General features: G+C 37.7%; 1 protein-coding gene across 3 annotated transcripts in view; it reads left to right on the top strand.

Annotated features, from left to right (window-relative positions):
- arhgap24 (Rho GTPase activating protein 24) overlaps positions 1–14,719 on the top strand; it is a 117,109-nt gene that overhangs the window by 92,074 nt on the left and 10,316 nt on the right. For 2 of the 3 annotated variants that reach the window (XM_082140603.1, XM_082140604.1), the window contains one exon: positions 10,404–10,526. In XM_082140603.1, the coding sequence (XP_081996729.1) occupies positions 10,404–10,526 (123 nt within the window). Of the gene's footprint in view, positions 1–1,326; positions 4,689–10,403; positions 10,527–14,719 lie in introns of those variants that run through there. The other variant, XM_082140605.1, reaches the window with a different exon arrangement.

Genomic DNA, 14,719 nt, shown 5'->3' on the forward strand with positions numbered 1-14,719 from the left:
TACGCCACTGTTCAACTTGGTCTCTCGATCATCCGTAATAAAATGCACGGAGTCAAATGGATTGCATGTTAATCAAGTGCTGGATTTATTCCATGACTTTCGAAGATCTAGTTTCTAAATGGAAACATATCTTCTGACAGCTGCTTGGGCTGTTGGACAGGCAATCCATCAAATTCTCATCAATTATGTTTCATATTTATCATGACCGTGAGTCCAAATCTCTACATTATTCGGTCTCGTCAGCTATCGCAGGAGAATGCTTTTGAGATCAATACCTGGTTTATTTACATAATTAAATGTGGTTATTATTAGACATTCTACACTCTGGACATAATGAAATTGTTTTACTTTATGTACTTGGACTAATGGAGACATGTTTACTGCGTAAGCCTTGCCATGGGTTGTAAATCCAAGTTAAGATTATTAGGCCCAAACACAACAGACTGTTTGTGAGTTTGTCTAATCCTTCATGCCACACTCTTTATCAAGACTGTTTTACGAGAGTCACGATATGCAATTGCAGAAGCAGTAATCTAAATGACGTAACGCTGAATAATCTATTGCGATGTGCAGTAGAGCGATATGATAGCGGTATGACAGCTACAAGAATTGATTCAGTATGTCACTGGACTCAGAGTGCAGCTTTCCGTGCAACAACATCAATCATTCATGCCACATTAGCGCTAGGAGACAGAGTTCGTCCCCGAGAGCTCGTAAGCATGGCTGTATTACTGAGACTTGGAAAGAAAGGACAGAATAGAGAAGGTGAAATATGTTTTGTTTGCAGGAGTCATGGAACTGCGGCTTGCTAGTTTAATGGAACATGCTAGCTGGAGATTACTGTAAACATTCCACCTCATTCCTTTGCCATGGCAACAGAGGTGCAACACCATGGTGATTCCCTGACAACAGACAACAGTAAACAGCGATCAGGCAACCCCCTGCAGAACTATAATGACTGAATGCATCTTAAAATTAGGGAGAAACAGTCGCTTTCGGGCTCATTTTAGCCAGAACAGAATGGTACAAAAGCTGTCACTGGGATTGTACCCTTTAAAAAGGTTCTACTATTTACCATTTAGGTACTAATATGTGCACTTGTAGTACCAATATGTACCTTTGAGGATATAATATGCACTCTTTAGGTACAAAGGTGCATCTTTTGAAAAGGAAATCTCTTTTTCCCTGAGTGTATAGGCCTATACTCTCAGAAAAGAAAGTACATAATTGTACCTTTAGGGGTACAATGGCTTGTCACTGGGGCTGTACCCTCAAGGGTACAAAATTGTACCTTAGCCTTTAAAAGAAACGGTACATATATGTACCTTTTGATGCCTTTTGACCCTCAAAAAGGTACTTATATGTATACCTTGAGGTCCAATAATAAGCCCTATGGGGTACGTTAGTGTAGATTGTACTTTGGGGGACAGAAATGGACTCCTACTGTACCCCTATTTCTGACAGTATATTCTGTGGCCAAAAATCAATGTTTTGGGTTTTTCATACTTGAAATTGTTAAGGCTCGTACATCGTAAACATGCAAATAAGAACTTTTAACTCAGAGTTAAAAGTTCTTATTTGCATATTTATGTGGTAAACCACTCATAGGTCTCATTCACTAATAATATAACAGATAATTTGTACTTGTAATTTCTCAACACATCTGCGTACGCACAAGAACTTGTTCTGAATCTCGTTCTGATGATTTTGGAGTGTTCAAAATGTTCTCGCATAAGACACGCCAAAACCATCTCCATATAAGGACTTTCCACACTTCTTTTCCCTCAAAGCCTTTCAGTACTCTCAGCAAAAAGATGACGCTCTCTAAACATGGACAACTCAAGCTATTTCATCTTCACACAATTATTTTAAAAAGATTTTTGTGTATGTGCGGTTTCAGTTTTTCCCCTTTTTCCCTTTTTTTTTTTTTTTTTTACTTTTAGAATAACAAAAGTTATTGGTAAATCATGATTTATTTGTAAGTCACCTAAAAAATGTTGCACATGCACACTTGGAGAATGAATTACTCACTGTTGTATTCCAGCATGCCTTGGTGAAATCACAATGCTAAATATTGACATAGTATCGCTGATAGAGTTAGTGATGTTATAGGCTGTTAACCCTCTCAATCAATTTTTGTCATGTAGAAAGTGTGAACATGGTGGGATACATGAAAGATAAATGATAAATGCTTTTCTGTGATTGTGATTCGTCTGCATTTATGTTGATGTGCATTGAAAAAATACAAGTGTGAGACATTGATTAACCCAGAGTTAAAGTGGTGTTAAAAAGGCAATTAAGGGGCCATTCATCCAGAACTCATTTCTGGGTTGAAAAGTGTAATAAAAAAATAAAAAAAAGCAAGGTCTCAAAGTTTAACTTATTTGAACTTGACAGTCACAATTCTTACAATGCCGTGTCATGCGAAAGGCTCTGCAAAAGATGAGCTCAATTGTTAAAGACATGCATTTAGCTCATATTTACATAGAAAAACAATGTAAACGTAGTGAATGCAAGGGTTAAGCATAGTGTGAAAAGCACTTTTAGTTTGTATGTATTTCCTTTCCATTGTGGCTATCTTACACAATATAATGGGTTATATAATACTTGTTTCATGACCGGCTCATTAGATCAGAGGAGGCTAACACCATGTTCCAAACAGGAAGCAATAAATCACTTCTCTTTCATGATAATCTAAGTCAATTTAGTTTTGAACTTTGCAGCATTACTCTAGGTAGTCCCGTCCGCAGTGAAATCCCATTGGTTGAAAGTCTTGATCTTATAGCAGTAAATTAAACATCAAATGTGTTCTGATTGGCTGTGAATGTGTGGACTAGTTAAAGTCGGCATGAAACAGAAGTTGCGATAATCTTTTCTTCCCTACTGTGACGGATATCTGAGTGAAACGGCTTCTCGGACAAGAAGAACAAAATGTAGGGCGGGGCTTGATTTTGTCCAATGGGAATTGGTTGGATTGTGGGTTGTGGTGTTCTATTGCTGTGATGTCATGTGAGTGACAGGTTGCCCCGCCCTCGCGCCAGTAAACATGTCATCAGAGAAGAGAATAGATGTTGCTGCAAGAGGGATGGGAAGTTATTTTGAATTTCATGAATTTAAAAATAAATAAATAATGACTTAAGAAATATTGCAAAATTCCATAACAAACAATTGTCCATTTTGATTTCATGGTGACTTTAAGATCTCTTTACTCACTTTTGACTCATAAGTTTGAGTTTATTTTCTTGTTAATTATTTGCACTCTGGCAGTCATCATAAAATACTGGTCCGTCCTGGATGTTATGGAGGAATAAACAGGAAGCAGCAGGAAAAAGGAGGTCACTGGGTTTGTTGCATTAAAGGAAGGCAAGTCACTTCTTCCTGTTACTCATGTCTGTAAAAGAAACAGAAAGAGTCAAAGTCAAACTCCTTCAGGAGTCAAAGTATGTTTGCATAACAATCCGTTCACACAGCGCAGCCTGCGAATGCCTCGGACAGCTGCGTCCTAAACACCAGTGACATCTGAATAAAGACCTTCAGTTGATTATGTCAGCGCAGTTGCTGTTAAACCCACAAGCATGGGTGACGGATGTTAGCTCGAAGATTTACTGTACTATAAAACCACTATCCTGAAGATCTCATTTATTTTAATGAGATGAATAAGAGTTTGTGGGTCACCTGCTACTAACCGACTTACTGGACGGACACATGGTACACACTGTTCAAGGAGGAAAGAGATTGCTAATCGGTTTACTCATGGTGAATGCAAAGATGAGTAAGTTCAGAAACACTGGAGCGGTTGTTCAGGACTTCCTGAGGAAGGAGGGTGTGCGTTTCTAAATCAGGGAAACAGGAAAAATGCAGGGAATTCTGCATAGATGACTGAACAGGGAGTCGTCAGGACAGATAATGCTTGGGTGTGTGTGTGTGCGTGCCAGAAGGTCAGGATGACTAGACTAGACAGTTTTATATGTTTTGCATCATGAAAAGAAATGAATGCTCCATTTAACTGATTTATAGTGTGCAATAGGTCTTTTTTGGCCTTATAAAAATTACTATGGTAACCACAGTGTTGTGGTTAGCTTTTATTATTCCCTCATTATTTTAGTGCATTAATAAAACATTTCCCAGTAATAATAATAAAATCATGTAGCTATTAATATGAATGAATTTCTTTTTTTAAAGTCAGTTTCTTTATACCTTAAAGGCTTGGCTTCAAATTATGGTAATAAAAAAACTATTGAAAATTTCCACCATTATTTCTCAGGTAAAAAAAAAAAAAGTGAACAATTCACTGACTAAACAATGGACACATTGGGGTAAGTTATCACATTGGGAATGTGCCATTAAACATCATATCAGCTTTTCAGCAAACTATGACAAATGTGAAAGCAAACTATGATATCAAGAAAATGATGAACAAAATATAAACCAAGTAGCTCAACTCAAATATCAGTCTGTATGACGTCACGCGGCTCTAAACGCCAAACAAACAGCGTAGTGGCAGCGAGCGCGTGAGGGGAGGGACTGACAGCGCTGGTAATCCTATTGTGTCTCGCGCTGCTGCCGGTGCGCGAGGTGCTGGTGTGTGGAGCAGTGCGCGCGGCCGTTTGGAACATAAATGGGATTTATTTATGCAGTGCTTTGAGTCCATACGTATGTAACAACTACCCGCACCTGGAAGCCTAAGGGTTAGTATGCATACTGAGGCGTTATTTTATAGTGTTGGCTTGTGTGGTGGTTTCATTTTGAAGCGCGCAAAATCCTGGACTCTGTAAATGTTGCGTGTGTGATTTTACAGAGAGTGTAAACAAGACTGGATTTATGTACTGAAATCGCAACTCTGGGCATTTGCATGTTAGATATACACAAGGGTGGAATCTGATAGAACGTGTTTGTTCTTGCGTTTAAAAAATAGACGTAACGCAAGCCTCTCGAGACGCGTTTTAAAAGTTGGAACTATTTTTAACACTCTTACCGCATGTTGCATGCATTACGAATGGATTTGACTTCATTTCTAAAATAAAAGAAGTCATATGTGTATATCAGTTTAACACTATTTTACTGTGAAATGTATGAATCGCCTCATTATTTATGACGAAAATGACATTCCAATAATTACATTTGTTTAGGTTTTAATGAAAAAGTTAGTTCCTTTTTGTTATTAGTTTGTATATTGGAATTTTGCATTAGCCTATGTTAAGTTATATGACACTTGTGTTATTTAGTTCATATTTACTGTAGTAAAGTAGTGTCATGTGGTGATGGTGTTTTTGTGGGTAACACTGTGCTCTATTTTTAGAGTATTATTGACCACAGTTGCTGGAAGCACCAATTTGGTGAACTTGAAGTTTGGCTTTCCACATGTGTTGTTATAAGCTCAATTTACAATAAGAAACTGATTTTATTAGCTCAGATAGGCTTGTATATTAACATGATGCATTGACATATACAGTTAATAACTGAAATATTGAGCAAACTAATGATCTAAATAATGAAATGGTCATTAATAGTGAGTACTCATTGCATCCACTGTGCAATAGAGGGTTAAAATGTGAAACTATCTTAAAAATGCAACACTTGTCTGCTCGTCTGATTCATATATACATACATCAACCATTAAAAGTAATCACATATGCAATGCAAGAATGCATCCTGAGACTTTAGATTATAAGGGCGCTGTTATGTCTCTAGATGTATTATGACATTATCTTGACAGATGTTAAAACTGAAGCATTTTTGTTTGTCTTTCTGGGATGTTTAAGGGTTTGCGCATGTGATGGATTGTTTCATATGTGAGAATTCCATAGGAGCAGCGTATGCAGATAAACATACAGAGCACAAGAGGAATGTGTGTCTACAGATCATTATTATGTTGTTTATTACACACACACACACGCACACACACACACATCATGCACTGATGGTCCATGCCTATACATTACACTATGTAAACCTTCTCTCTAGTACTTAAACACACTGTCAAATAGCTCTCTATATAAAAATATATTGCTTTATGTGGTGTATGTTTACTCAAGTGTTATGTCCTTGTATGAATTCCCAGTTAATGGTGCCAATAAACATCATAACCTTGGCATTTGCATATTAGTTGGTGGCATTATATATCCAAAAAGAACTTAGACTATATCCTCAAAATGATGTGCTTTGCAAGTATAGCCTAACTCATTCTATAATTAATTTCTCAATTGCATAAGTGCTTTTCGATGTGTAAGCAATGCGTCTGGAAAAACAAGCACACCAAAAAGTATGCAATGATGCATTTCAGAGGCATAATGATGTTATTTTAAATGTAATTAGCTCTCCCATTTGCATATTAGCCTTATTTATTGAAGATCGCTGGAGTAGATCTGTCAGCGGTGACATCGTGCTTGGCACATTATGGTTTGCTAACTGGCTCAGCCGTGCCCTGGTCATGAAGATGGGTGATTGTTGAATGCTCAGCGGGCACAAAGGGCTCTCGTTAGCCTCCTGAGTGTGTGAACTGGCACCGGGATCAATGGCAGCGGGCTTGTGAAAAGCTGGTTCATTATGAACCCTTGAGAACTTGTCACTCACCCGCTGCGAAGTAGAGAGGAGCCGAAAGATGGACGGCGATCTCAGATCTTTAAAGCTACTGTTTACAAAGGGGTGCTGATCCTAGAACAGCTTTTATGGGTCGCCTCTATGGATCTATACTCCTGGGAAAAGTCTAGTTAAAGAGGCACATTAAGGTTAATGTACAGCCAGGTGATGGAGGGGAGGGGAGAGAACGTATGGGTCATAGATCGTTGAGTTCATTTGGAGAGGAAGGTAATCTATTAGAGTATCTGTAGGTAGTAAGTGTGGGGTCATGGGTCTCTGGGGTGAACTGAAGGGCTGATTAGAGCTGGGTAAAATGGTTGAAGAAAGAATCATGGGGTAGTTGAAGCAGTGTTGATGTTTGTTATAAGGAAATGTAGTATAGTTAGGCTGGTGGTATTTGTTTTCATGCCATTGTTTGGTACATTGGTTCCATTTAAGACGCTGGTCTAGATTAGAGAGTCTTAGTTTTTGAATGGCTTCCAGCCCTTCCCAATCCCTTGTTGTTTTTTGTTTGTTTTTTGTTTTTTTTGGCTGTACTGCTCATTGTACCTGTACCATTTTTTTCATTGTCCAATTAAATCCATTTTAATCCATGCAGTGAAAGTGAATGGGGATGAATTCCAAAAATATCAACAAAAGCACTGTAAAAAATAGTTCAGACTAGCTTTATGGTGTAATATAAGTCTACAAACTATAATAAAACTACACTATACTGTACACAAGTACTCAGTAAGATTTGTTGTTTTAAATAATTTAGGCCTAATACTATTATTGAGAAAGAATGCATTAAATGTATAATGTCTTCTATTTCAAATACATTCTGTTATTTTGAACTTTCTGAACATCAAAGAATCCTGGAAAACATTGATAAGAGTAAGAAATGTTTCTTGTTTACCAAATGAGCATATCAGAATCATTTCTGAAGGATCATGTGACACTGATGATGCTGAAAATTCAGCTTTGCATCGGAATAAGTGTGATGCAAAATATATTCAAATAGAAAACAGTTATTTTAATTTGTAATATTAACCTACTTCAAAGGCCTTGATGAGCATAACAGACTTCCTTCAAAAACATAAAAAAAAATCTTGCCCAAAAATGTTTAATGGTAGTGTATGTATTTTAAACTGTGATACCAATTGGAGCTAAAATTCAGGTCTTGCGTTTATAATCATGCCCTCTCTATTCTCTAACCATTGAATTGGAGAAATTGACCTATTTTTAAATGTCCAATGGTTTTAATGAACCAAATGTAAAGTGGGAAATGTAAATTCAGATCTCTTTCTGTAGCAGTGACTGCTCACCAGTGTCTGTCCTTCCATTTCTAGATCTTTGGCCTCAGTGATAAAGCAGCCATGCATTGCAGCTGAGAGGAATCAGCTGGCTAGCACTTCTGTCCATTCTTTCTCTCTTGGATGAAACAGGTGTCGTGTTAATTGAGGAAGAGGCCTTGTTTACTGCTAGATATACTCATCTACGATTCATTTAGCCTCCTCTTGGTCCTCAGACGGTCTGTTCAAGCCTCTTGTGTGAGTGTGCATGTGCTATATGTGCTCAAGTGGTAGGAAGATGAGACCGCAGCAGATGGTGTGTAAACTGTGTTCTAGCCGGACCCCTGTCGAGTCTGCCCTTTGTTGCGCGCATGCATTCCTATGTGAGCGGGTCGGTGCATATGCCATGACACTTTAGTCTTGGCTTAGGTTGCCGTTATCTTACTCTCCATTCATCTGCGGCCTCAGGCGGTGGGCTGCTGCTCAGCATTCCAGCTTTTGTCTCCTTCATTTCCATTTGTAAAACAGGTGTGGATGCCGAAACACCAGAGCAAGTTTACGTAATGTAAATGAGATGGGTTGTGCTGACTTTTAAGATTTTTCTTTGAATGGTTTTGTGTTGTTTTAGTAAACAAAAATGTATCTTAATAGGTGACATGGTAGGTAAAACTACTATGTCATAATGAAAGTCATTTACAAGTTTTTAAAGGTAGTGGCAAAAGGTCCAAAATGTTGCAAAATTGCCATGAAAAAGTAATGTGGCAATTTTGGTGCAATAAAATTTGACTAAACTATAAAATGGTCTGACCATGCTTGTTTCTTCTGAAAACCGTTTGCTTAAATGTTTTTTGGTCAAATACTCCATTGCCATGTCACTTAGGTAAATCTTTAAGATAAAGATAAAATAGGCAGAGTTTGTAAGTTTAGCCCCCTGTTTGGTTACCCAAATGAATTAAGGCAGTCGTTTTACATAAATAAAACTAACGCAAATATGACAAGCAAAAACAAATCTGACAAAAATAGGCCACAACACTCTCGGTTGTAGCACGAAAGCTATTTCCGAAGAATCAATCGCTCCGTTTCCAGGGGTGCTGTGCAGAAGTCAATGGAATCACCGCTGTCATTGTTCCTTCTGTGATTTCCATCTGCTTTGCTTCTCGACAGTCTATAAATACATTTTTAATGGTCGCCAAACTGATCTTGTTGCAGATGAAAATCGATAATCAAGACAGCGGCGACTCCCCGGAGAACTACACAAATGTATACAATGAATAATTTAGTCTTTCACTCAAATCATATCTCCATTAACTCTTAAAAATCTCCCTCAGCACACGGATCGGACATGTCAGACATGCTTTTAAAGACTGGTAATCATCTCTCTCCATATGGATGAGGGACAAAACAAGATGGATCCGGTATTGATCAGATTTTCTCTTGCTTTTTCTTTCTGTGAATCTTGATCAGATTTTCTCTTGCTTTTTCTTTCTGTGAATCTATCTTATCTGTCTTATTTATCTTATCTATCTATCTATCTATCTATCTATCTATCTATCTATCATCTAAAATTGATTCAAGTCAAGTCACATTTTATAGCGCTTTTTACAATTCAGATTGTTTCAAAGCAGCTTTACAGAGATAACAGGAAAATAATGCAAAAAAGTTTGTTTCCAAAATAGCGTCACAGTCCAGCTTACTGTAAGTTAGTTCAGTGATGGTTTTCATTTTGGTTGTAAAAAAGTTCTTAATTTAGTCGCTCTGGAGAAAACCGTGATGTCATTGTCCAGCTCTGTTCAGTTCTCATAATAATAGTGTCAATGCATGCAGATCAATATTATTGTTGAATATTAAATTAAATGTTACATTTGATGTCCCCAACTTAGCAAGCCAAGCCAATGGCAACAAAGGCGACAGTGGCAAAGAACCAAAACTCCATCAGCTGGCAGAATGGAGAAAAAAGTGATGCTTTGTTAAATTAAGTCCTGCTGAAATATAGAAATGTAGCAGTTTTAACCTAAAGTAAAAAGTCTTTATTTTTAACACTTTTTCTATCAAAGTTGTCATTTTAATTCCTCAAACGGCCCATGCATGCTGTTCTCAAAAACAAGACAGACACTTCATTCCCCAGCAGACTAAACATGTGACATCACCTCACATCAACCGAGACAACCCCATGGTCAAAAGTCTCAGGCTCAGCTCCCTTTCACAGATGTCAACACACCTGTACATTTGTAAATAATGGCTTTGAGTCAGGGGTAAAGGACAGATCACAGAAATGTCAGTGAGGTTTAGTACACAAAGGCATGTTCATGTCATCTTTCATGACGGAGACCTAATTGGTTGTTGTCGTGGTTTGTTGAAAGGAAAGTTTTGGGGGCTGAATGTAAAGGAAGCGAATGAGATTTATCTGGCTCTTGCAATTGAAACTGTATATGAATGATTTTTGCTATATTTAAAAATTTCATGTCAAATTGTATTTTATTTTTAAATGGGCAAAAAATTGTAACATCTTAAATCAACAAACATCTGACCATTATTTCAATTTTCTCTCTTTAGGGGGCGACAGGGAGCGAATGACATCCAACCATGAGACGTACCTTCTTATGGCCAGCACACAGAATGACATGGAGGATTGGGTGAAGACCATCCGCAGGGTGATATGGGCTCCGTTTGGAGGAGGTGAGCTTCTGCAACCAGTTTGTCAGAATAAATTAGCGTTGGCTAATGGTTATAAACAGGTTGGTCACAGTTTAACTTTGCTTTACTTACACAGCTTAGCTTTGCTATATATTATACTACTGTATCCCCTGGTTTCACAGACAAGGCTTAAGTCTAGTCCCAGACTAAAATGCATGTTTGAGCTGTTTTAACTGAAAGCAACTTGCACTGATATATCTTAAAAGATGTCAGTGCCATTGTTTTGTCTCAAGATTCACACCAGTAGTGTTTTTTTCTAAGGCATGTTTATAAAAGCTACTTAAATGGTCTAATTGAACTAAGGCATGGTATAATAAAAGGGCTAAAAATAAAAAGGCCTAATATAATATAAGGTCTAAAATATGCAAATAAAGCCCCAGTAGAATCATCCATTGAGCAACATGCAGTAGATTGAATCAGCGTTATGAACAAATCAGTTGAGTGAATGAATCAATGACTTACTCATTTATTTGTTTACAAGTTTTGCGTTAGATAAAATTAAGTCCTTACATCCATTTGGATTTTTGCATTGCATTTTTTGCTATTTTCATGACAACTTTCAATATTGTAATGCAAAACAAATATAAAAAAAAATTATTTTTTGCTTTAATACATAAATGTAGCAGTGTTTTAAAGAATCTAAATTAAAATGTCCTCATTCATTTAGACTTTTATTCTATCTTAATTCTAATTATTACGTTTTAGCAATGGTTTGGACTAGAAACAATTATATCATTAGAAGCTTAATGATTTTCTGTAGTTTTTACTCAAGTTGTATCTCTGGGTCAAAGTTGGAACAGGTTGCATATATTTAAAGACTCAATATAGATTTGATTTATACAAAAAAATGCCATTAGGCCTTTGAGATAGTTGTCACTTGTCAGTTTAATTGACTCTCCATGTGAGTGGTGTAATTGCTGTTGGGTTATCCATGTCTCTCTATGAGCGTGGTAACGAGTGATCTTGTTCGTTGCTGTGTGGGTGTGTTTAAATGTGTGCTATTTTTTTCAATCTCACATACAGCCCCAACATCATTAGACTGCCCACTTTCCAATTTCGGCTTAAAAGGTTTGTTCACCAGCCTGCAAGAATGGCTCATACGTCTGAATGATCCCACTCTGTGTGGGCAGAAATGTGACCCGGCCTCAGGGTTGAGGGTACCAAGCCAGACTGACCAGACAGACTGCATACTGAAAGCATTGAACTTGGAGAGGCATGTTGTGGATTTTACAACTTGTCCTACACAATGTCCTACATTTTTCGTATAAAAAAAAAAAACAGTGTTTCATACATCATTTGTTTAATTACTCAAAAGTTCAGTTATTTGTAATACCTGGGGCCAGCACAGTGCTTTTGTGTTTTTGTGACCGTTTTGTAATCTCTTTAATCTCCCAGTTTGTTTTAATCTATATTTCTATGTGAACTCAATTGGTTCACTGGACTTTGACAAATGGAGACTTTGTTACGATTTTGGTGGCATTTCTGTGTACAGAGCCATTCAAATCTCATAGCCAAAATAATTAAGATTCCCTAGGAATGCATTTAGTGTTTACATTTGTAGTTGTGAAAGTGACATTCCCTCCCAAAGTCAGTTGATTTACCTGATAGGTCAAAGGTAGCTGAGTCAAACAGTGTAGAAATATCCCACTGTAGGGGTTCTGTGGGGTTTCACGACCACCCAGTTGCAGTGCGTGTGTTCTAGTCTCCTCTCCTTGACCTTTGACATCTCCGTCTCAGATTTGATTTGAGCATGTGTGTGCAGCTGCAACAAGTTGATAATTCATTAGATCGCAGTCGTTGTTTATAATCATTATCAGATGTAATTAGATTTTGACTTGTTAAATGTTATTTGGCTTTTGCAGTGTGATTACCATTCTGTCAAAGACTTTATCGGCTTTCAGAAGTGACATTTAAGTGTATTTGTAGTTAATGGAGTATTGATTCTCTGAGGATGACACTTCCAGTGGGATTCAAAAGAGATCACATATTAGTTAAAAGTTTACTTTGACTAAACAAGGAACTTTGCTAACCTACTTGTGACCTATTAGACCCATAATGCAAGATGTATAAATTACAAAAATGCCAAACTATCACCTTAACAGAACATCCAGTGTCAAGTGTCATTTCATAATAAAGGTTAAAGTCCCCCTGTAGTCAATAATGTATCCCTTTAAAACTAATCGTTGATCACCAAAATGACATATTTAAAAATTCTTCATGATTTAAAATAGCTTGAATGTAACACTACACCCTTGCCTCATTTAGTATACGTGGTTCTATGAATATGCAAATTAGCCCTGCTTCCACTCACTCACACCAGCTCAGAGATCCACTCGCTGACGTGATTGGTTACAACAAGGTAGTTTGTGACGTCAGAAACACCAGCGATTTCAAACCGCGTTTTTGTACACTTCTTAGGTACACTGCAGTTTTAAGGAGAAAATACTCAGCAATGGTGTTGACAATGGTGTTGATGGTGAAAGCATATTAAAAACACCACATAGACATATACACAATATTAAAAACTTGATTTTCAACACAGGGGGACTTTAATTTTGTAGTAAGGTTTGTAAATCAGAACTTTAAGACGATGAGATTTTGTTGTGGGCGGAGCTACCCAGCATGATGTGATAAAAATAGAAAACATTATTGGTAAATGTTGCGACTGGTTAGAACTTAAACTAATAAAGCTGAAATAAAATATTACAAATATTAGAATGTGAAGAAGCTACAGTATGTATGAATATTAAAATAACCTTATAACAAAAGGCAAAAGCACATAGGAATACTAAAAGTTAAAATAAAATGAAAAGGAAAGTCATTATTTTCTCATGAGCTCCTCCTATCATTTTGCATTAAAGATGAATTTGTTCAATTAAAAACATCTAGAGCTCATTTAAATGCTCATTTTACTGTACCCGTTATAGTGTTTGAGATGTTAATCCTGCCCCAAAGGCTTAGACAGAGAATGTTTTTATTCTTCATTCAGGAAGATCAAAGAAACAATCTGTCTGTGTTTAATCTTTTCCGCCAATGAACTGGAAGACCTTCTAGGCTGAGAGTGATTTGCCCACAGCCATTGTGGAGCTTTGTGCGGAGCACCGTTGTTCAAACGTCTACCAAAAAACACGGCGGTGTGAACAGCAGGAATGAGGGCAGAAGGCTGGGAACAGCCACAACAGACGATTACACAGCTAAGAGCTTAGCAACTTTTTTTTTTTAAACACTAACCTATAAGGGGTGGAGTGGAGGGGGGTTGTTTTGGCCCTGTCTTACTCGAGTACAGGTCAGGTCTGAGCTTTGGATGGATGGAGCGGTTCGTCTCCTCCCCTTTGAATCCAAACCTCCTTAAAGGAGGGAAAGCACTCTACTTCCAGACATACAGGAGAAGGGAACCGTTAAAATACAAGGAATGGCTTTAGGGCAATCTGACCAATCTGTGGACGAAAAGGAGACAAGATGAGACGAAGAGAGGGGATGAGAGGAGTGGAGGGGAGACCAAAGAAACTGCAAGAGAAGAGCTCAAAGGGTGTGAAACCGTAACGAGGGATAAAAAGAGATGAGAAAAGACCATCAAAAAAAAAGAAGAGACATCCTCAAAGGTATGAGATGAGACATGAAGACCTAAAAGGTGCAAGAGCGTAATGAGAGGAGAAGATAGTTTGCAGGGAGAGCCGGTCTGCCAGCTGCTCATATTTGATCTTCTGTAGGATAAGAGTCGCAGAGCAGCACAAAGAGCCTTGTGTGCGGATACATGAGGTCAGCAGAAAAGCCCTGGACAGCTTGAAGATGGCATGAAGTTGAGTGTGTGTGTTTGTACAGTGCTGATAATTGCCTACTGCTATTGTGAAGTCAAAGTCAACATGACAAAAGACAACTTAACCCAAATGTGATATTAAAGCGCTGAGCCGAGGATTCACAAACAGAGTGCTTACAGGAGATCCAGTCATGAGAAACCAAGGTGAAAGCCAGGAGAACTCACCGAAGGGAGAGGAAATCCATCAGGAGATTACCTTTGGCTGGAAGCACAAGTCTGATTCATCAAACTCTTTTCATGGGAAACTAGAAACTCGTGCAAGAGCTTCTGCATAAATCATTAAGAGTTGAAGCCAAGTGAATGTCTACATTCAGTTTATTTACTTTAGTTCCTACTGTGTTTTAGGCAGATCACTATC

The sequence above is a fragment of the Leuciscus leuciscus genome (assembly GCF_965113295.1).
Source record: "Leuciscus leuciscus genome assembly, chromosome: 16".
Classification (NCBI taxonomy): domain Eukaryota; kingdom Metazoa; phylum Chordata; class Actinopteri; order Cypriniformes; family Leuciscidae; genus Leuciscus; species Leuciscus leuciscus.